The sequence below is a fragment of the Curcuma longa genome, chromosome 11, assembly GCF_044706935.1.
Source record: "Curcuma longa cultivar G26 ecotype Majalengka, Jawa Barat chromosome 11, ITB_CL_G26_1.1, whole genome shotgun sequence".
Lineage (NCBI taxonomy): Eukaryota > Viridiplantae > Streptophyta > Magnoliopsida > Zingiberales > Zingiberaceae > Curcuma > Curcuma longa.
In genome coordinates this window covers 29,577,624-29,599,675 of record NC_133871.1, presented here as the reverse complement: position 1 = coordinate 29,599,675, position 22,052 = coordinate 29,577,624, and the positions used below count along the sequence as shown (strand labels likewise).

Here is a 22,052-nt window from a genome sequence, read left to right as displayed (position 1 = left end):
GAGGATAGAGTGGTTGAATGACTTGACCATCATAGAATTTCCCTGCATCTTCCAATTGTAGAAGGTCACGCCAATTAGAATTTACAAGTGTTTTATTGCTTCTAATTATTTATTTTTCTTTTTTTTTTCCTTTTCGAATGTCTTTGTTTTACCTGAAAATAATTTTTAAAAATTTTGAGCAAAAATTAAAAGGTTATTTATTTTTTAAACAATGATATGTAAGCATGAAAAATTATTCCATATGCACACACTGTATGCAATAGATCTCACATCGATACAGTATAATCCATATTGTTTTTACTATCGAGAAAACCTATTCCCATCCACTTTTTTTTATTTATAAAAAATAACTTTAAAATAAATCTATTTTCATTTTTCTTTCTATAATTTTTATAAATTATTTTTGGAAAATGAGAAAAAAATATATATTTCTGGGATCAAAGTCAAGCCAAACCAAATAAAAAATTATATTCTAATATAGTTCTATTTGATTCTTTGGAAATACTATTTTATAGATTTAATTAATAGTGTGTAAACTGAAATGCCACCAACAATATTTACACCTAAATAGTTTAATTTAAGAAACACAAAACATGATTAAATCAATATAAAAGACAATTTTGTTCACCTAAATAGGAACATTTTCACTAATTTTCAAAAGTAAACAAAACACAATTAAATCAATATAAAAGATGACCCATCCACCTAACTATATATTCCCTCTTAAATATCTTAGTTAATAATTAAATGGGGAATTTACTAAAACACACTCTTTAAAATTTAAATTTATAAGAAAGCACTTTTATAATAATTATATTTTCTTTTATGAGAAGTGTAGAATTGTTTTACAAAACAATTTACAACTTATTTTTCATCAAAATAAATATTTTGTACATAAAATATTAATACTTTAGTTATATTATTTTGAGACCTATAACGATCAAAATCTTTCATTTTGAATGTGTGTCTTCACTACATAAAATGCTCAAGTATAGCTATTTCATAAACTAATTTACAATAAATAAATATATAATATATATATTTATAGAGGAGTGATATTTTGCACGCCTTAAAATACGTGATTGTATGCGACATCAGAATCAAAATATCTGAAAGAATTTTCAACGCCTGAAACAGTAAATAGATTCTTTTATTTTCATTTTAAAATTTTTTATATTTAATATTATAATCCAACCCCTAAACCTTAAAAAAAAAATTTTAAATGACTTAATCGTAAAATAAAAAATATATAAAATAATATTATTTACTATTTTAGGCGCTCAAAATTTTTTTCAACTCCCATATTGTGCATAGTCACGTATTTTAAGATGCACAGAATATCACTTCTTTATATACTACTTGGGGTATTTATAGACTTTATGATTAGATTTCTTCAAAGCTTCATTTTGAAGGTGTAAATTAATTTGTAAATTAGTTTTCACTTATAATACAAATTGGGCACAAGGCAATATAAAATAGTTTGGGATGGCCATTTTCATTAAAATGAGTGTGTTTGAGACAAAAAAAATATAATCTTTAATTTAAAATGTGATAGTTAAAGTTGATTTGCACATCATCTATAAAATAGTTGGTGGGTAAATTTTTATCTAAATGTATTTAAAAACTTATAATAGTCAAAATCTTTTATTTTGAAAGAACAATTAATAAATTTTATTTTTATATCAGTTATCCAATTTACATCGATTAATCTTGAAGTGGATGATCCAACTCTACATTTCACTCATCAAATAAATCCAGAAAATAAGTGTCACAATTAATAAATTTTATGCACATTGATTAACTATTTTGTTGATAGCCAATTATATAACTTCTCCTTCATCCCTTCTTGTGGTCCCCCTTTGGCCCTTTCTAGTCTCCTTAAGTGACTCTTCAATTTATTCGTCTTGCTATTCAATCTTTAACCCACCAATTCTTTTATAAACTTGATAGTTTAATTTTTATTTATAAATAAATCAAATCAATAATTAATTTATAGTTTTTATGTTAAGTTAGTTGTTTAATTCTACTTTTTATAATTTTTAAGTTTTATTTTAAAAAAATTAAGACTGGGATGCCAAAGTAGTTGTAAAAAAATTTAGTTATTTAATTCATTTATATAAATTATTTGTGTGTGATTTAGTTATAGATTTAAATGAACATTCTAATCAATTTAGACAAATGATAAATGAAATCAAATTTAATTCTTAATTGATAATTAGATGATAAACTAATTTAGTCTTATATATGCTATATCTAATGCACGAACCATATATATATATATATAATTAACAAGTGCGCATATATAAGTTAGATAGATATAAATACTCTCTCTATTTATTTTATTACATATTTAATTAAAGTGAAAAATATTATTATAGTCTATTTTCAATGTCACAATTTAAATACATCCAAATTTATATTGTCTTATGCGTAGAGAAGAGGACTCTCAATACAATAGTAAAATTATTATCATCTATCTTGAAAGTCATAAATTTAAATTGTAGAAACAACCTCTTATAATATAAAATAAAATTACATACAATAGATCTAATAATATAAATTTATGATGCTTGAATGAGAAAAAATATCTCATTTCAACTTGATATGCATGATTAACCTAACTTCCCGTGTTGTCTATTTATGGCATGACATCACTGTGATTAATATTTTCATTATATTCAAATTATTATTAGAAAAATCTTAGATAGATAGATGAAAAAGTACTCATTATAATTAATTCAATTATTATTTTGAATATATTAATTTTTTCTAAAAAAAATAATACATTCTTATTATTATGTTTTAGATCTATAGATAGAGAAAAAAGTCAATGTCCATCACAAAATAATAATAATAATAATTATTATTATTTTATGGATGAGTTACTAATAACTTAATTAAATCCCATACACTTATTTTAGTCATTAAAAACGGTAACTAACTATTGAATAATCATAGGTCAATATTTTTTTAATAATTTATATATTTAATTTTTACTATCCAATTAATTTGAAAATGACCAACAACTGATCAGTGCCACTGCTTCCCCAACCTCACCACCTATACCATATCCCTACTCTAGCTCCTATTACTCCAGTTCCAGATTCCCTTGCTCTAGCTCTTATACTGTTCACGAACAAAAACAAAAATATGAAAACAATAATTTATATATATATATATATATATATATATATAGAAAATGAGGAATCAGTAGTATTATAATTAAGTATATAATTATTTAGTAGGACGTACGTCATTTTTGTTGGAAGGAATTGAAGGAGTGCCTCACCTCACATTCTGGCTATGAAAGTAGTTGGTTGATGGCCACTGCTGCAGGCAGGCATTTGCAGGCATCAGATTCACGTCTGTCTCTTCATCTGCCAACTTACAATTAATCACCATGCCCCACCATGTCTCTAGCTTCTTCTCCTTTAATTTCCAATCAACAACTACCTACAATCTCATTAATTAATGACAATTAATTAAACACACTCTACTCTCGTCAGAGAATTAACATAATTAAGATCGACCTACTTAATTAATGTCTCACACACTTTATATTCTCAAATCTCATTGCAGAGAATAATAATAATAATAATGCATGGCTTGAAGAATGCAATTATTAATTAAGATATATGTGCCCTTTAATTTCCACCTTACTTACCACAAGTTTACTTATGGCATCATGTTGCTGCTCCTGCTGAACCTGTGCTCTAAGCAGTATAAGAGAAGGGGAGAAGAGCAAAGGGTCTCTGCGGAGCTAGTCGAGCATGAGCAGCCGAAGGAGAATTCCAAAGGGATCGCATTGATCTCTCTAGCTAGCACGAATGAGTAATTGTTTCGCGAGCTATAGATCATGCGATTCCCTTGGAATTTTCCATCTGTTGCTAAACTTTCCATTGCCTTAATTTGCTCCATCCAGGTAACTGCTTCTTCTTCTTCTTCTTAAGCTCTTATCTGATGCTGCATTTTCTTAGAGGAAAATCAATGTCGATCTAAATCTTCTCTTAGAGTTCTATAATCAAAGGAACAAGATGGTGAGAAGGATATATAATTATGGGCTTCATGCTTCTGATTTTTCTTTTTCTCTAGCTATATCATCTTCAAAGGTTATAATTATGGTTTAGCTTTGAATTATTCACATATATATTTTTTTCTAGGAGAAACTGATTGAGAACCTCAAGCAAATGTAATCAATAACTTAATTCAAGAAATTTTAAGTTAATATAAAAAAAACAACATCAGCTTCAAGAAGATGATAAGATGATCATGAATGTGCACAATCTAAACCTAATTCAGAAACAACATCTCAGAAAAAGTTTTGCAGCAAATTGAACGAAAAAGGAGTGAAAAAAAAAAACAAGGAACCAAAATGGAAAACTCGCCAAACCTTCCCTCATTTGAAGCTCTTGTCCCATTTTCTAGAGTGAATGAGGGACGAGATTCCCTGGTCATTTCATGACAATTAAATTGAACACAATAAAAGAAAATAAAAATTAAGGTAAAAAAATATGATAGAACATTTTGAAATAGAAAAAGGTTCAATATAAATATTGTTCCTAAAAAAAGACAAGGAAAAGACAAGCAATCCAAAGAGAGCAAGAGGTGCAACAAAATTGCAGGTCCCATATGTATATAACAGGGCAAGACCAACCACATGTTGCTTCTATTGCCTTTTAACTCTTATCAAGTAACTTGAAATTCCTGAATGATGATGGTTCACCACATACCGAATAATTGAAGGCCATCTACAAACTTTTCCATTTGATGTTTTATATATTTCAAGAAGAAGCTAATAATGATGCATTCAATGTATCCCTTTATCTGTAAAATGCATTCAGTATACATAAAAAGATTGCCAATGCGAGGGATTAGATTTTTAGATGAACTAATGATCAAGATCATTAATAGATTGCAGAGAGTCTCTTGTTGTGACTCCTGAGCTAAAATTATATGCATTGCACGAGTTGATATCGAAAGTATACCTGAATGGAACATGGTTGTGAGGCAATGGGCAAAGAGAAATGTCTTGTTTGTAGTAGGACAGGCAGTGGCAGGGACTATGACCCATAGGCAGGGCCAAGCCGAATTGTAGTATGGTCCTCTTTGGTTCAATAATGGATGGGTGGAGTTGGGTTGCCTTGAAAGCCATGGAGGACCATTTCTGTTCAATGGTCACTTGCCCGGTATTCGTATTCCATCGTATGGGCTCTGCTTGAAAGGCGAAGAGGGAGATAATGCAGAGTCATGATCAGTCATGTTAAGCTTCATCAAACAATCCCTGTATTGAAAGAAGATTGTTTAGCAAAATGTAACAAATACATCATCAAATAAAGGAAGAAACATTTCAGATTTTTTAAGTAGCATACGTATGCTCCATACTGATCTCTATCACTGTGAGTTGATATCTTCTCACCTCCACCACTAATTTTAAACGGCCGGCTACTCCCTTTGGAATGATAGTTCACCTCAATGGCGATAGGCATTCATTTTGTTATTGACACAAATGGAAAACTCCATCTGTATATTGAAACTAAGAAGAATTTGCATGTTTATGTATGCTCAATGAAACTTTCCCAATTTGGCAGCTTTGTGATCATGGCATATGATGCTAAGTTAGTGTGGTGAGGAGACGGAGAGCATGTGGAGGATGGATATGGCGGAGTGGTGCCGGAACTGGCGAGGTGGTGGAATTCTGAGCGGATTTTGGGGTGGAGCTTGTCGGCAGCGAGGGCGAGGATGAGGCGGCAGTGGATGTGTAGAAACAGAGGAGGAGTGGCACTGGGGAACGAGGCCGAGGAAGGATGCAGTACGTCGGCAGGGGTGGCGGCGGAGGCGCAGTTGACGGATGGCGGCGGGATCAGGCGAGGACAGATTGGTGGCGGAGATGGTTGTGGTGGATGAGAATGATCGGAAAAGGGGGTGGCGGTGGAGAGCTCGCGGCGCCCACGGAGATGAGACGAGGAGAAGCGTTTGAGGGTTTTCCGGCCACTGGCACAATATTTATAGTTGGTACCGAATTCAGTCACGAATTAAGAGTCGACAATTTGCGCCCTATTTAAATCGCGCCCCTTTCCTAGCTTTCTTCTCGATAGCTAGGGTTTTAAACTGACGGAGAGCGAGAGAGGCGGCAGAGATGTCGAAGAAGAACAACTTGGCGAAGCGGAAGAAACAGCACGAATTCGATCTCAAAAGTGAGACTTTTTCTCTCCTACCTTGTTTATTGTTCTCGAATCTCTCTCCTTCCTTTTATCTCTTCGCCTTTTTTCCATGTTCATTATATTTTGAATGGGTTGTGTTCTGTGCATACGATCAGGAGAAAAGGAAGAAAGGGAGAAGAAAGAGAAGAAGCTGCACGCTAAAAAGAACAAGATGAAGGTTTGGCCATCAGTAGTCCCCTCAAAATTTTCATCCTTTCACTATTTCTCTCTGTTTTTTTTAGCATTGTCTTCGAGTGTGTTCTTTTTAATCATGGAATGCCTTTTCTTTTGGACGATAACCTAAAGCTTATACCATTCTGATTCATTTTGGTGTCGACGTCAGATTTGAATAGAAACAAGAATTAACTGCAAAACCTTTCTTTGAAGATTGTTTTGTTGCCTCTCAACTCCAATCCTAGAGCTAAATCAGGTTCACTGATTCTATTTCAGTTTGCTTGATATCATTTAGAATGGCTTTCGTATAATTTTAACTGTTATTATATTTTGGTGAGGACTAGCAGACTCAAAAGTGAACAGATACTAACTGCAATGTGAAGTCATTTGGAAATTGATGCAATGTTATGGCCAAACAATGTTATGTTCAGTATGGTCGTATTATTAAAGTAGAGAATGAATGGGGAGCATAGGACTTTATTTCTTCAAGATTGTTAAGTTAACTTGAATCCGTCAATTTCTTTTGTTTGGATTCCTTATTTTATACAAGGTCAGAACTTATAGATTATTTACTTTATACTTGATGCTCTCTTGCTATACCCACAAGTATATCAGAGGAAATAGCTTAAGGTATTGCATCAACCAGCATATATGTGCCTATCTCTTCATCAAGCAATGTGTAAGAAGAAATTATGTAGATATTAATTATGTTGTTACCTAGTGCAAGCCTTTTTCTTATTTAGGGAACTATATCATAGTTCAAAGGGGAAGGAAATGATAATAGCCAGTTTCCCAACAAAATGAAAAAGGATAATTGACTTTTAGTTGTAGGTGCTATAATCCAATTACAATTTACACTGACTAATTTTTTTTTAAAAAAAATCATAAGCTGCTTTGACCATTTGTGTGTCACCAGCTAACATGTTGGCTTTCTGTTCTCAACCCTGGAACTTGTATTCTTTGGGCTATTTTTAGTATGAAATGTTCTTATAAGAAATTTCTTCTCTAATCTTGCTGAGGGCATGCAATAACTGATGCATCTGATGTTTGCCTTCATTCCACTGATATAGGTTGATGGATCAGCCTTGAAAAGGAGGGACAATGGAAAATTTAGAGTTGGGAAGGTGAAAACCAAATTGTCAAAATTGGCCAAGGCTAAAGCTGCCCAAGCAATGGAACTCGACAAATAACCAACCAACCATTTGAAAATAGAGTTCTGATTACATGAGCGGATCCCAGCAATTTGACCCATGCACTATGCAAGTTTAGCTTAAACTTTAGCTGCTACAGTCTTTTGCTCGTACAACTATGAAAGCAAATTTTGCTATGTTATTAACACTTGAGTATGAAATGTGAATCTATGGATTTTGTTATCCAAATTAGTATTTGTGAGTTTTGCAGATTCAAGTGTTTGTAAATATTTATCTTTGTTTTGTTTGTTTGTTTTGTGCCATTTTATAACTTACCATCCAAAGATCCGTTTCATTACTGCCAAAAGGTCTTCAATGGTAACTGTGTTGATTATATGGACTTCATACTTACAAGAAACTATGAGGAAGCCAAAGCAAAAGATAATCCTCCAGATAAATTAAATACTTGACACAACACGAATTCATGTATGCCAACCATTTGAAAGAATAAATGAAGTTCACTCTGAACTCACTGATCGCTGTGTGACGGAGAACATCTCAAGGTCGGCAGGTTTCCAATGCCAAGAGTTAAATGCAGGGCTTTCTCTAAGCATTCTGAGACAGGATTGGTATTCATGAGCCATAGCCTGCAAGTTAGTGTGTTTTAAGTACACATCAACCAGAAGCTGTATGACAAAAAAATGAATGACATTATGTGAATTAATCAAAAACAAAAACAGGGAGGAAACATATTTTCATTGTTTCTTTTAATTGACATCTTATCCAGTTACTTTGAGATCTGAAACACTTTCTGAATCTTGTTTGGAAAGAGGACAATTAGTGTTGTTGATTGAATTATTCAAGTGGTAAAAATAGTTATGCATTATGTAGAATGGAACTCCAGTGAATTTAAGTTTGAACTAAAAGATGAGGACTAGTCCTTTTTGATAGTTGAGACTAACAAGGTATGTTAATGTGTTCTATATCAAGGTCTGTTTGCACAGCGGCCGTGTTTGAAACAAATAAAATATATAAATCATGATCGAAGGAGTTTGCGAATGGGACGCACCCTTATGAATATCACCCTTAAAACTTCTAAGGTGGATTTATGAAAGGATAGAAGTATCTGCTGATCACAGAGAAATAAAACATACCTTTAGCTCAGAATAAGAAATTTCTGCAGATTGCAGCAGTAAAGAGGATGAACATCTCAAAGACACAAAAACTTCCAGTAACCTCCTTCTGGTGTCAAAAATTGCACTACTTCAAAATTTGTCGAAGATGGCAAGTTTAACAACAAAAAAAAAACAGAGAATGCTAAGCCTAATGTTTTTGTCTCTATATACACTATTGATCAACAGCTAAATAAGTAGCTCGAACATTAAAGAATAGACCTACTTGCATAGAGATGACTCGGTGGAACGCGAGAGTGCTCCTTTTGAAGAGGTGCCTTGTTTCCTACCATTTGTTCCCAAGACAACTTCATGCAAACCAGACTTGTTCCAACAGATAGAATACCTAAAAAACGAGGTGTATTGATGCATTATTCTTATTTTTTGTTGTAGAACTAAAAGCAAAAAAGGTTAGAAGCTAATCAAAGACATTTGTTCAACAAGGAAAAACAAACTGTTTATTACCCGCAAGTTAAATTAGCATCAGAAGTATGAAACTCGAGGAACTTCATTGCAGGAAGAACCTCAAATACAACAGGCTGTACAACAAAACAATACTTTTAATACTGGGTTAGTCATCCTCATATCAAGGGTCCACCATAAATTGGAGGAAACATACCCTGTTAACATGAAAAGAGGCTGATAGATTGGAATGCATGTGAGATGTGCGATTGATGATAGCACTTTCAAGAGAATTTGCCTGCGTAGGATCAAAAGGCAACATGCCTACAGTTATGGTAGACAAATACACTGGTCGCAAAATATGAGAAAGCAGAGCCCCTGCAATTAAAAGGAAAAGGCATATATACTATAGATTTCAATATGCCATAATAACAAGATATAACACTTTGGTCTAAAATGTATTATACATCGGCAATGAAAACATCTTCATAAAGTCAAAGGGCATTATTCAGAGCAAAAAAAATCAAAGCACATTATACAAGTTGTGAGACTGACTCTGTGCTGTTTGGGGATGGCTAGATGGGTCTTGTCTTGCCACTGAAATCTACAAAATAGACTATATTGCTAGTAATGTCTAAATCATCTAAATTATGGTAATATTCTTCTGTAACTTATGTCATCCTGTTCATTGTGGTTACTCATCCCTACAAGCTCCCCAGCATTCCCTCTTTAGGTATGTGAGGGAATTAATAATATAATTCCATTGTGATTTCTCATTATATGAATTCTTTTCATGTTTCTATTCTTCGTCTAAATACTAAGAAAATTGGGGTATTGGAATAAGTTGCATTTTCCATGGTTTTACCATGTCACAACTCTCATACAAATTCAATTGATCTGAAATGGATCTGTTAAATGTTCTATTAGGGAGCCCAGTCTGGACTCTTTTGAGTTCCTCACTAAGATTCAAGGTTATAACACAGTGGCATTGAATTTACAGGATCCATTGCTAAATAAATGCCTTTCACAGTCAATCCTTCCTCTTGACTGTTTCACAGTAGCATCTAATGTGCAAATGTCATGGAATGGAGTCAGGCACAAATTAAAGGCAAACTTTTGTGCATAAATTAGAACTTTCCTTAATCTCAATATCCAAATACCTTAATCTCTAATAAATCCAAGTAGTCAAAATGTGGTCTTGATCAATGATCATCTAAATTATTTTTCTAGATGATGTTTGTATATGTAACTAACTGTGGAGTAAATTTCTGATTTTATACTTTAGTATCCTCATAGATTCATCTAGTCATAAGGCTTTCTTCAAATCTAAGGGATGCACTATGATTGCACATGATGCCAGTTGGCAAAATTCAAAGCACATTATCCATGTTATAACCTTGAACATAAGAAAGTGAACTGTAATAACTTTGTCGACCTAAATAGAAATTCAAAATGCTACATGCAAGAAACAAAACAGTCCTTCATTTTACAATCCTTAAATATCCTAAAAGAGTCCTAAAGAAGTGTTGGAAATCAGCACAGGCCTTTTAATTTTGCTAATCTAGAGAAAAATTATTACGAAAACAAAACAGTCAAAAGAAAATTTTTTGAAAAAGAGTTTTGGATAAGTCTACCAGCATCGGATTATTTCCTTAACAAAAAAATCATTCATAAGTTCTGTTAGACACCTTGCTGATAACAGAACTTAAGCCATTTGCAGCAATTAGAAGGTGAACTTAATGGATATAATAATGTTTCTAAGACTTAGCTTGTTCTAAGCTAAAACATGCTCCAAGTTACTTGTCGAAAAGACAATAATAGATGGAAATATTTTTATTGAAGTGGTAAAAAGACAGCAAGTAAGAACAGATTCCTCAAAGATGAAATGTAAAAAGAACCTTGGACTCCAACAACACTCCAACGGGTTATCTTATCAAAGCAGCTCATGGAGAGAGTTGCATCACCACGTCCTGGCTTCTTTTGGACAACTGTTGACATCTGAGGATGTTCACCTGAGAAATGGTTTATCCCATTTGTTCGATAATTTCCATTTGGGCATCCAATTGATAATTCACCTCCTGAAATAGAGGAAGGCTAAGAGATGTCAATTATGATTACCAAAGTAAAATGACCTAAACAGAAGGCTTAGAATTTTAGGGAAATTCATATTTCTTTTGGGCCTCAGGTTTCATATAAAGGCCTAACTTGAATTAGTTTTAGTTTAAGAAGTAACTCTACAATAACTAGTTTCACTTAACAATAATTAAATTTGCCTAGCTTTCAATATCTACCATAAAATCCTAAATAAAACTTCCTAATTCAAAACATCTATAATTTGAACTGGTCAAGAATGTAATACAATATATTGCAGTTTAACCTCGATTTTTTGTAGGTATATCTGCTTGAACGGGATCTACAATCGGTTGTATTGAAGGATAAGAGAAAACTCCACCTGCTCGAGAAAAACAATGTATAAGTCGCTACATATTCAACAAAAAAAAAAACTAAAACTTTCTATTCAATAAGAAATATCAGCAGAAGAGGAAGAAAAAAAAATGAGGAAGACGCACAAGGGTATTGGGTGATATACATGTGCAATCCCCAACCAGGTTTCATCTTGTACTTGGTCTGGCCAACGCAACTATCATCCAGATCAAAACACGAGCTGGATGCATCATCTAAACCTAAACGGTCTCTGCCTTCTCTCTGGATGCGATCAAGGCGTTCAATTTCCGCGTAGAAGTACCTGTTCTCTTTCCAAGTTCAAATTTTTGCAATAGTAGGAACCAAACTGTAGCGGCTACTGTTCGGAAGAACATATTTAGGATAAGCAGTTACCTCACCAGGGACCGGCGCGCGATGACCTCAGCGTGGGAGTCATTGACGACATCTCCTCTGGGGCACAAGATGGAACGCCCAATGCATTTGGTGCCAGTGCCGAGGGCCACGACCTCGAGAACTGAAACAAGAACGAATATATGACTCAAACATCGAGGCGAAGAGAAACGCTGAGGCAGGAGTACCGTCGTACCGTCGGAAGGCGAGGAAAGGAGGAAAGCGGCGAGGACGGTGGTCTCCTTGCCCTGAGGCTTCCCCTTCTTCGGGAGAGAGCGGTAGAGCGCGAGAACGGCTTCGGAGACGCTTTCTCCCCAGCGTCCCTTCTCTGCCTCCTCCCACCACGGCCGCGAGGGCAAAGGCGACGAAGACATGGCAGCGCCGCCGTGCCCCTCGCGTTCTTCCCTTTGCCGCTGGGTTTTCCATATGCTTTTTGCTACTTTAATAAATTTATTAAATATATTTTAAAAATAAATTTAAAAAAACCATGATAAATTTGTCAAGATTTATAATGCATAGAATAAATATTAACTTATTTTAAGATAAATTTAAATAGATTAATCAATTTAGATTTGTAATCCGTGTGGATTAACTTGTGATAGATTTGAATTGACTGGGATTGAGAAAGTACATTTATTTATTTTAAATTTTAAAATTAAAATAAAAAAATGTAATGAATTAGTAAGCTTTATCTATCTAAATTACAATTCAAGTTTAAAAATTTCAACTTGATCGATTTAAATCGTAATCCAAATTTAAAATTTTAAATATTTTTTTATTTTTTGATAGACTCGTGGATTGCCCTACCTAACATACACCCCACTTTGGATTAGATTAGGATAGAGATTTCTCAATCCGTCAAGTTGGTAGGTCGGCTTGTCACACCCCGTCATATAATCGATTTTTAGTGGGTTGATCCGCCTCATCATAGATTGGTCTGTACAATAGCTATGGGTACAATCTCAGGGTGTGTCAATGATAGATCTACCACATTTAGTGGATTTGAAAATGTTGATTGTTAGACAATACCCTCTTCCGTCGTAGCCAACTGCAGTTTCTTAATTTATCTTCTCACAGATGGTCGTAGGACTGATTGTGTGAGAACGTTAAAATAACAAATTCTACCTTTTTACAGAAAAGAATGTTGATTGTTGCCCTCGGGACATAGTTAAGTTGATTACGATAGGACAAACTTGTTGAAGTGGACGATCGAATCTCATCGAAGTCGAGATAATACTCTTTTCGTCGTGGTCAACTTAACTTTATTTCTGAATTAAAAAAATTAAAGTTCTACAGGAAAGTTCTAGATGGAATTTACCAACTTTTGAAACTTTGACCAGCTTGTTTGCACATAAGTTGACCGGTCAAGGTCAAACTTTGACCCCTTAAAAAAGAAGAGTAACTTTACTTTTTTTTTTTAACTCCTTCATAACGATCGAACCACACGTGCATCCTTGGACAGCGATGGCCTATATATTTTGTCAAATTATTAATTATGATATCTAATTCATTGTGAATTTTAGCAATATAAATCAAATACACCACTCAGATCCATTTGAAGATAATGAAATAGGAATCATTAAATTCAATGTATCGAATTATTATATGTGCTAGCTTAATTAATGATTTGTTTATTGGTTCCATTTGAGCTAACCTAGACACTTAAACTATAGTTATTCAACTTTATCATAATTCAATATTCTTTAACGTGATTAAATAAAAAATAAAAATAAAAATTTGGAGCAATAGATAGTTAGGAAGAGGGTAAGTTCTCTGTATCTGAATCTCATGTCAAACTTTCTAGAATTATTGGCCATCTTTTTGTAAACAATAAGATGAAATAATTAAATAAATATGCCAAAGTGATTAAGTTCAATGAATCCATGTCCATGCAACAGCGACGGTTTTGGATTTTGGAAGTGGAAGTTTACTGTAAATAGCAAACTCTTCAACTAATAATCGAAAATTCTCATAAATAAGATGAAATAAAAATATAGGCAGATTAATCATCAATTCATTCATTTTTATTTTTATTAATTTTTTGTTCTAAATTTTTGGCTACCGTTAGATTCTGTAAATCTAGCCGATGCATGCTGTTCGTTGACTCAAAACGTAAACGGATGTAGTGGCCGCGTCAGCAAACAACTCATTTATTACCACTCAGTAACGACACGTGTCGAAGGGACGACCATCTTCTCGGAGTTTGACCCAGCCGCCATACGTCATTAGTGCACGTGCTATATTATGCTCGGGTCCCGTGCGACTTTGGCCAATGGGAAACATCCACCCACGTCACTTGTTTGTCTGTTCTCTTCCTCGCATATAAAAGACCGGAGTTCAACGTTCAAATACCGAACACAAAACAGAGCAAAAACAGAGGAAGAGCTGCTTCGATCTTTTCTCTTCCGATCTCAATGAGTTCTCTCAATTTTCTCCATTTTCTAGACTCTCAATCCTCTTTGGAGTCGGCGTCGAGCCCAATGGATTCTTTCCGATGCGTTGTCGCCGGAGGCGGTGGTGCCCCTCTTCCTTTCGACATGAACGACGCTGAAGAGATGCTCTTGTTCGACATGCTCATGAAGGACCCGAGCATGTCTTCCTCGTCGGAGACAACGTCGAGCGGAGGAGGAAGCCAAGAGATGGAGTCTCAGAGCGCCGAACCGGAGGCGGTGGCCGTGCAGGAGAAGAGCTACCGGGGGGTGCGGAAGCGGCCGTGGGGGAAGTTCGCGGCGGAGATCCGGGACTCGACGCGGCAGGGGGTGCGGGTGTGGCTGGGGACCTTCGACAGCGCGGAGGCCGCCGCGCTAGCCTACGACCAAGCCGCATTGGCGCTGCGGGGGGCCGCGGCGGTGCTCAACTTCCCGGCGGAGAGCGTCCGGGAGTCGCTGCAGGGGATGGGGATCGAGCCGACGGGGTCGCCGGTGCTGGCCCTCAAGAAGAGACACCGTATCAGGCAGCGGCGGCGGCCGTCAGGGAAGAGGAGCAAGACGACGGAGTCCGCCGCCGCCTGCGAAACTGTGGTGGAGCTGGAGGACTTGGGAGCGGAGTACTTGGAGGAGCTCTTGAGATTATCAGAGCTCGCATGACGTCATCGTATCTATCTATCAAACGACTTGTTGTAGCGTTCTTGAACAACTAGATTGCGTAACAGACAGTTGCATCATTAGTCTCAGATCCATTGAACCTTACAGCAAAAAATAATAATAATAATAATAATAAGAACTGGACATCAGCAAGATCAAACAAAAGTGCATGGATCTATCGTGCCGTCAAAGTTTCGATCTTTATCTCTATCTCGTAGCTTCTCTGGCACTCGTCGACGGTCCCGGCGAGACGCCATTTGCAGTCGCAGCTCCGTTGGCGAAGCGCTGCAGCTGCAGCATCCGCGCGTAGCTCCCGTCCGGATGGTGTTTGAGGAGGTGCGAGTGCGTTCCTTGCTCCACCACCTTCCCGTCGTCGATCACTGCGATCACGTGAGCATTCCTTACCGACGCAAGGCGGTGCGCCACCGCGATGGTGGTTCGTTCCGTCCCCGACCGCTCGAGTGCATCCTGCACGCTCCTCTCGGACTCTGCGTCCAGTGCGCTGGTTGCCTCGTCCAGCAGCAGTATCGGCGCCTTCTTCACTAGTGCCCGTGCCATGGCTACTCTCTGCCTCTGTCCCCCCGATAGCTGCACCCCTCGCTCTCCGAGCCATGTCCTGTACCCATCGGGCAATGCCGAGATGAACTTGTGCGCGTTGGCCAGCGTCGCAGCCTCCACCACTTCTGCCTCCGTCGCTGACTCCCTCCCGTAGGCGATGTTTTCAAAGATGGTTGCAGCGAACAAGCATGGCTCCTGAGGCACCGCTGCGATCGCCTGACGCAGCGCCTTCAAGTTGTACTTTTTTATGTCCTTCCCGTCGATGAGCACGCGGCCGGATGTCGGCTCGTAGAACCTTTGGATCAACGAAATGACGGAGCTCTTCCCGCAGCCGCTCGGACCAACAAGAGCGAGCATCTTTCCGGCGGGGGCACGCAGTGTGAGATCGCAGAGCACAGGCAAGTTCGGGCAGGATGGATAAGCAAAGTCTACGTGCTTGAGCTCAACCTCGCCATGGATGCAGCCGGGTAAAGGAGCGGCGTCGGGATCATCAGGCTCGATTTCGGTTTGGCGGTCAATCAGCTCAAACACGGATCGCAGGGCGCAGCCGCCCTTGATGAAGTCAGGTGCGAGAGCGAGGGCCTCGGCGACGCCGTTAGCTGAGACCATGAGGATCATGAACACACGGATCGTCTTGGAGAAATCTGATATGCCATGCTTCACGAGCCATGAAGCGTACCATAAACCGAGGGCATATGAAGCATACAGCAAGAACTGAGCAACACCGAATCCACTCCCTGCTACTTGACCCTTCCAAAAGCAGCGAACGAGCGGAGCCTGCAAGTTGGTCGCGAATAGCTGGGTGATCTTTGCTTCTGAATTGAAAGCTGCAACTGTCCGGATGTTGGCCACGGCCTCGCCGGCGATCTGTGTGGCCTTGGTGTGAGCTACTTCAAGGTCCCCTGAGAAGCCCGTTATGAACATTTTCTGCACGCACCATAAACCTCTCGATTTCAACTTAAATCCATTAATGAACCTCAGGGAAGTAAAGTTAGTAGTACCTGAAGAACAGTCGCAGCAACCACGATCGGAAAAACAGCGACAAGAACCATGGCTAGCCGCCATTCAAGGATGAATCCAGCAGTGAAGGCAACAAGCAACAGTGAAACATTCTGCACGATGACTGATATACGATCTCCGATTGCAGATCGCACATTGTGAGCATCCGATGTCAGCCTACGTGCAATCCTTGCACTGGCGTTCTCCTCTCTGTCGAACCATGCGATCTCGTTTCGGAGAACAGATGCAAGCATCTTCTCCCGGACACGTTTGGTTAAATTTTCCCCTACCACATCCCAGAAGAGATGCTGCACAGTGTTGAAGAGCAAAGCTGCAGATGAAACACCAACCATGAGGTAGCAATATTTCCTAATCTCCTGACGCATGTACTTGTGATCCTGAGCATAGTAAGCACTGAGGACCGTGCTAAGGACATATGCAAAGAAAGCACTCATAGAACCGCACACCACGGAACCGACTGAAGCTGTCAAGGCGTAAGACCATTCTGGTGAGTTCATCGTCGCAAGACGCAAGAATGAGCTAGCCTGGTCTCGAAATGCAAGATGCTCCATTTGGTGGTTCGTATCGACTGAGACGCCGAATTCAGATACATTGAAGTCGGAGAAACGACGGGAATATGGTGATCGGCCATACGATGAGTTCCTGGTAATAATTGGGGAGCTCACTGAATTTCTAGCACTCGAAAGCCTACAAAGAATTGCTGAAGCAAGTCAATCTACAAACTAAACTCAAGTAAATGAGCATATATATGCAATTGGAAAGATCGGATCGGCTACCTTGCACTGCTCTTCCTGGAATTGATGAGAGCTGCCTCATGCGCCTGCTCCTGCATGCGAATCAGCTTTGCATAGAGTCCGCTCTGACCTTTCGTCATGAGTTCATCATGTGTGCCAATCTCTGCGACGGCCCCTTGATGAAGAACTGCAACAACATCAACCTTGCGGATGGTTGACAGACGGTGGGCAATTACTAGCGTGGTACGACCAATCATGAATCGGTCAAGAGCTTCTTGCACGAGTTTCTCAGACTCAGAATCAAGAGCACTAGTTGCCTCATCTAGTAGAAGAATTGCAGGATTCTTTAGCATTGCTCTGGCTATAGCAACACGTTGCTTTTGGCCACCAGAGAGCTGCAGCCCTCTCTCTCCAACCTGCATATAGAAGAGGATAAGCAAATTAAGCAGGTTTACACGTATCAGGATCATCTTAATGACTTGGATCTCTCATCTAAGTGAATTATGATGGAATGCCCAAAACTTGACCTATTACCAGTGCTAATATAGAGTTTATCACAATTCCAAGCAAATTAACATAGAGTTTATCACAGTTTCCCTTCACTAGGAACCAAAGATTCATGCTTTTAGTTGGCAGAAAGTGAAACCTAGTTTCTCTTCACAGTTCACACAAACCATTAGGTTCCTATATCAGCCAAGATCAGAAAAATGGACTCAGAAGGGAATCTTGTCATGTTTATTATCTCAATAATGGCACATTCTCAGGGCATGGGAAGGAGCATTACGCTGCAAGTTGCAATACAAAAGTCTATGTCAGGGACCCATGCAACCCAAGCTGTACACCGCAAATGCATGTGGTAGGGATACTGAAAGGGCACGAACTTATTCCCAACAGAGAAGAACGAGATCAGTCAAATCTTGAAAAAAACAGATTGAACTTGAGGGATGGAGATTTCTGCATTGGAACAGGATACGTACATGGGAGTCATAGCCATCTGGCAGTTTCACAATGAAAGAGTGAGCATTTGCAACTCTGGCAGCTTCTTCTACCTCTACTTGTGTGGCACCTTCCCTGCCAAGGAGAAGATTCTCCTTGATGGTGGTTGCAAAGAGAGCTGGCTCTTGGCTCACAAGCCCAATTTGTTGCCTGAGCCACCTTAGCTTCAGAGATTTGATGTCTTGTCCATTAAGTAGAATTTGTCCTGGGAGATAAACAAGCAAAAGGGATGGTTAGAGCCTTTGAATAAAACTGTTCTTAGTGAAACCAAATTGGAAAATGCATATAAATCTGTTTGTTAGATTGCAAGTTCATACACCACAGATGAAATGGATTGAGCAAATCAAGTAGATTAAGGTTGTGCTTCTTCTATATCTCAGGTTAATTACCTGAAGTGGGATCGTAGAATCTTTCGATGAGCGAAACCACGGTGCTCTTCCCAGAGCCACTGCTTCCAACTAATGCGATGCACTTCCCTGCAGCAACAGTGAGCGAGAAATCCCGGAGTACAGGGACATCGGGCCTTGATGGGTAAGCAAAGTCCACGTTCTTCAACTCCACCAGCCCTGTAATGGCACCCAACTCGATCCCAGAGTCGTTCTTCCGGTCGATGCTTGGCCTGCGCTCAATCGTTTGGTAAATCTTTGCTGCTGCCACCCTTGCTTTGGCAAATGCTACCACGCTCGGAGCTGATTGCCCAAGAGCTCTGCAAAACATCGGAATTCAGTAAAAAAAAGACATCTTGGTTCGGTGTGATAATGGGCTCTTCGTCTTACATTCCTCCGATCATGACAGCGAACATGGTAGAGATGGCTAGTCCGCCATTGGTGTGGTGGTGGCGCACGAGAAACCCGCCGTACCATAGTAGCAAGGCGTAGCAGCAGAAGACTGTGAAGTAGGTCGCGCCCAAGCCAAAGCCTTTGGAGAATCCGCTCCGGTAGCCAATCTTCTGAGCTACTCCGAGAGCCGCAGAGTAGGCTTGGAAGACTCTCGTCTCACCGACGAAGGATTGCACGGTCCTTACCTGGGCAAGAGCCTGCTCCGCGATGTTGTTGGCCTGGGCGAGGGCGTCCTGGCTCTTGGACGACAGCTTGGCTAGTGCCGCAGTGTGCATGCCGCCGATGACGGCGATGAGCGGAACAACGGCGAGCGTGACGAGCGCGAGCTGCCACGCCGCTGTGAACCCTACCACAAAGCCGGACACGAAGGTCGCCATGTAGTGGATGAAGTTCCCAAGCTGGAAGCAAATTAGGGCACAATTAGTCCACCGACCAAGACTGGATGGCAAGCGGAGTCAACACAACCATGGCGGACCTTCTCGCTGATGGCGTCCTGCACCATGACCGCGTCGGCGTTGATGGCGAAGACGACGTCGGAGGTGCGCACTCCGGTGTCGAAGTAGCGGACGTCCTGGTTCAGCGCTGCTTCCAGGTACTTGATCCTCATCTTGGTGGATTGCCGTTCCCCCGTCCACATCCAACACGATATCTCTGTTCACAGTTATCCCTTATCAATCTTCGATTTGAAACACAAATTAGCAAAGACGAACGCTCACCGGCCCAGGAAGACACCCAAATCGCCGCGCCGACAACGAGGAAGTAGAATGCATACTGCAGATCAATCATCAAGGAAGCTAATCTCTCTGTCCGACAAGTAACAGAATAGGGTTAGGCATGGAGAGCGCACCTTGGCGACCTCGCTGGCCATGGTGCTGGGATCGCCAGTGTTGGATCCGAACGAATTGACCAGATCGGCGAAGAAGCGGAGGAAGATGGGAAGGGAGCACCCATGGACGATGGCGCCGACGGTGCCGACGGCCATCAGCGCGCAGTCGAGCCCGTCGGCGAACCGGAACAGCTCAACGAATCCCACCGTCTGCGCCGACGACTCTGGCTTCTTGCCTTCCTGGCCATCATTCCCGGCCGATGTCGGTGCCACAGTCAAGTGCGGCGGAGGTTGTTCCTCCGCCTTGGCATTGGCGGCCCCCATCTCATGGGCAGAGGCAACGGAGCCACCGCCACCGCCACCGCCACCGACTCTTTCTTCCACTTCGGCGACCAGCAAGTCGCCGCCTTTTGGATGGGAAGGAAGACGGGGAGGGGAGTGGAGCTGGAAGGCCTGGAGCTCAGGTTGGCTCCATTTCTCCACCAACGCCACCCGCTTCATCACCTCCTCCTGCTCAAAAGCCTGCTGCTGCTCCGACATTTCACAGAAGCTACTTGCATCCACTTCTCCTCAACCTCTCTCTCCCTCTCCCTCCCTCTCTCTGTGTTGTTTGGGGCGTTCAATCTCCTCCATGGCCATCTTCAACAACCTCTCCCTCGATCGCTTTCGCCATGAACACCGCCGTCTTGTTGAGCAAGTGTGGACTGGACAAGACTTGTACGTCCCATACGTCTATTATGCGGAATTAAATCGATGCATGCCACGAACAAACGCATTCATAATTTGGTAAATTATTCACGTGTTGTACGCATACATCATCAACATTTACCACATAAATTAATACAACTTAAAACTCAAAATTAGTGTCCTTAATTATAAGTTAAGTAAAATATTATATAATTAGGATTTAAACTAGTGTTTGAGAGCCCGAGCCACAGTGGTGGACTGGTGGGCATGTTTGGTGAGATTAGGTAAACCAAACAAGAGGCAGGTACCTTGCGGGTAGCGTACTTGCTGGTCCCCTTACTTCGGAGGAAAAATATACAGATAATATTTTATATTTTATTAAAATAGTAGATGAAAATTAATGGGGGTTTGGTGCTGTGGTCGTTGGCTAAATAATTAATTTTTTAAATATGCAAAACTATATTTGGATTTTTACAAATTAATTGGAAAATATATAACATTAGGAATTAGTTATGGCAAAAATTAAATGATTCTCTAGCATATTTATCATCTTTAAAATACCTTTATGGCAACTACAACATAGTTATTACTACAATATATAAATAAAGTAAATTAGTTTAATATTTTTTAATTTAATTTAATCAAAATTACTACACTTGTACCAACATATTTTATCAAATTGTTCGACTTAATTAAAATTACTATACAACTATTATAGCTGCTATAATGATTTTAAGATGATTTGGATAAACATTAAATGATCAAAATGAAGGATACAAAATGAATTAAATGGGCCCTTAGTGTCACTAAATAATATGTTACATTATTATTTTAACTTTTTAAAAATAAAGGATACAAAAATAATAATTGGATGTCCTTTTAATTTTTTACTTTTGCCCTTCGTGTCAAGGATATTTCCTAAATTAATACATTGTTTTAAAAATGAATTAATTTCTTAAAAAATGAATTAATGTCTTTAATTAATTTTCAATATATGAAATTAGGTGGGCCCAAGTTAACTAAAGAACAATTTAATTCATCTCAATTTTGAGAGACACTAAATGGGCCTAATTTAGCCAGCGTAGGGCCCCATGAATCTTACTACATACTTAATTGGATCTAAATCCATTAAGGCCTAAATTAAAATTTGCACAATTTTGAAAGGAAAAAAAAACTACTTTTATAGATGATGATGCAGAGGCCATTTATTAAGTGTGTTGGATCTACCAGGGCCGTAAATAGAGTTAAATTTTATAATGTTTAAATTTATTTAATTAAATAAATTAAATTAAAAATTTAAAATAATTATTTAATGAATATTCATGTTTGATATAATTTCTTTTTAATAAGGCAAATCTGTGTCGGATCGGTCTAGTAGATGAAAATAACGCGGCCG

General features: G+C 38.8%; 4 protein-coding genes across 5 annotated transcripts; 2 read left to right on the top strand and 2 right to left on the bottom strand.

Moving 5' to 3' along the window:
- The first annotated feature begins 6,077 nt into the window (after nt 1–6,077).
- On the top strand, nt 6,078–7,761 carry LOC141842312 (uncharacterized). The gene is made up of 3 exons (XM_074730520.1): nt 6,078–6,194; nt 6,317–6,378; nt 7,445–7,761. Exons 1-3 carry the CDS (start codon nt 6,137–6,139, stop codon nt 7,562–7,564), a joined length of 240 nt encoding a protein of 79 aa, XP_074586621.1. The 5' UTR covers nt 6,078–6,136; the 3' UTR covers nt 7,565–7,761.
- A 167-nt stretch (nt 7,762–7,928) lies between these two features.
- On the bottom strand, nt 7,929–12,302 carry LOC141841048 (tRNA-specific adenosine deaminase TAD1). The gene is made up of 10 exons (XM_074729173.1): nt 12,110–12,302; nt 11,917–12,037; nt 11,649–11,824; nt 11,456–11,530; nt 10,977–11,156; nt 9,296–9,456; nt 9,142–9,215; nt 8,903–9,022; nt 8,659–8,746; nt 7,929–8,151 (listed from the first exon to the last, which is right to left on the bottom strand). Exons 1-10 carry the CDS (start codon nt 12,285–12,287, stop codon nt 8,023–8,025), a joined length of 1,302 nt encoding a protein of 433 aa, XP_074585274.1. The 5' UTR covers nt 12,288–12,302; the 3' UTR covers nt 7,929–8,022.
- A 2,025-nt stretch (nt 12,303–14,327) lies between these two features.
- LOC141839472 (ethylene-response factor C3-like) lies at nt 14,328–15,053 on the top strand. Its single transcript, XM_074727219.1, has one exon. The coding sequence runs from the start codon at nt 14,328–14,330 to the stop codon at nt 14,997–14,999; it is 672 nt and encodes a 223-aa protein (XP_074583320.1). The 3' UTR covers nt 15,000–15,053.
- A 4-nt stretch (nt 15,054–15,057) lies between these two features.
- On the bottom strand, nt 15,058–20,556 carry LOC141839471 (ABC transporter B family member 1-like). Of its 2 annotated transcripts, XM_074727218.1 has the most exons (10): nt 19,991–20,556; nt 19,860–19,914; nt 19,619–19,794; nt 19,081–19,541; nt 18,694–19,010; nt 18,286–18,509; nt 17,351–17,724; nt 16,556–17,261; nt 16,234–16,481; nt 16,101–16,153 (listed from the first exon to the last, which is right to left on the bottom strand). In XM_074727218.1, the coding sequence occupies exons 1-10, from the start codon at nt 20,507–20,509 to the stop codon at nt 16,150–16,152; spliced, it is 3,084 nt and encodes a 1,027-aa protein (XP_074583319.1). In that variant the 5' UTR covers nt 20,510–20,556; the 3' UTR covers nt 16,101–16,149. The 2 variants fall into 2 exon arrangements, with proteins under 2 accessions (XP_074583318.1, XP_074583319.1); XM_074727217.1 differs by having other exon boundaries at nt 15,058–16,481.
- Nucleotides 20,557–22,052: the final 1,496 nt, after the last annotated feature.

Bases quoted from the DNA above. Each gene is read 5' to 3' on its own strand.
- LOC141842312 (XM_074730520.1), top strand. From the start codon at position 6,137: ATGTCGAAGAAGAACAACTTGGCGAAGCGGAAGAAACAGCACGAATTC. The intron at 6,195-6,316 runs GTGAGACTTTTT...GCATACGATCAG, and splicing joins GCACGAATTCGATCTCAAAA to GAGAAAAGGAAGAAAGGGAG. The intron at 6,379-7,444 runs GTTTGGCCATCA...CCACTGATATAG, and splicing joins CTAAAAAGAACAAGATGAAG to GTTGATGGATCAGCCTTGAA.
- LOC141841048 (XM_074729173.1), bottom strand. From the start codon at position 12,287: ATGTCTTCGTCGCCTTTGCCCTCGCGGCCGTGGTGGGAGGAGGCAGAG. The intron at 11,825-11,916 runs GTAACTGCTTAT...GAAAGAGAACAG, and splicing joins GCGCGCCGGTCCCTGGTGAG to GTACTTCTACGCGGAAATTG. The intron at 9,216-9,295 runs GTATGTTTCCTC...TTTGTTGTACAG, and splicing joins CCTCTTTTCATGTTAACAGG to CCTGTTGTATTTGAGGTTCT.
- LOC141839472 (XM_074727219.1), top strand. From the start codon at position 14,328: ATGAGTTCTCTCAATTTTCTCCATTTTCTAGACTCTCAATCCTCTTTG.
- LOC141839471 (XM_074727217.1), bottom strand. From the start codon at position 20,509: ATGTCGGAGCAGCAGCAGGCTTTTGAGCAGGAGGAGGTGATGAAGCGG. The intron at 19,915-19,990 runs GTGCGCTCTCCA...ATTGATCTGCAG, and splicing joins TGGCCAGCGAGGTCGCCAAG to TATGCATTCTACTTCCTCGT. The intron at 19,795-19,859 runs GTGAGCGTTCGT...AACTGTGAACAG, and splicing joins TTGGGTGTCTTCCTGGGCCG to AGATATCGTGTTGGATGTGG.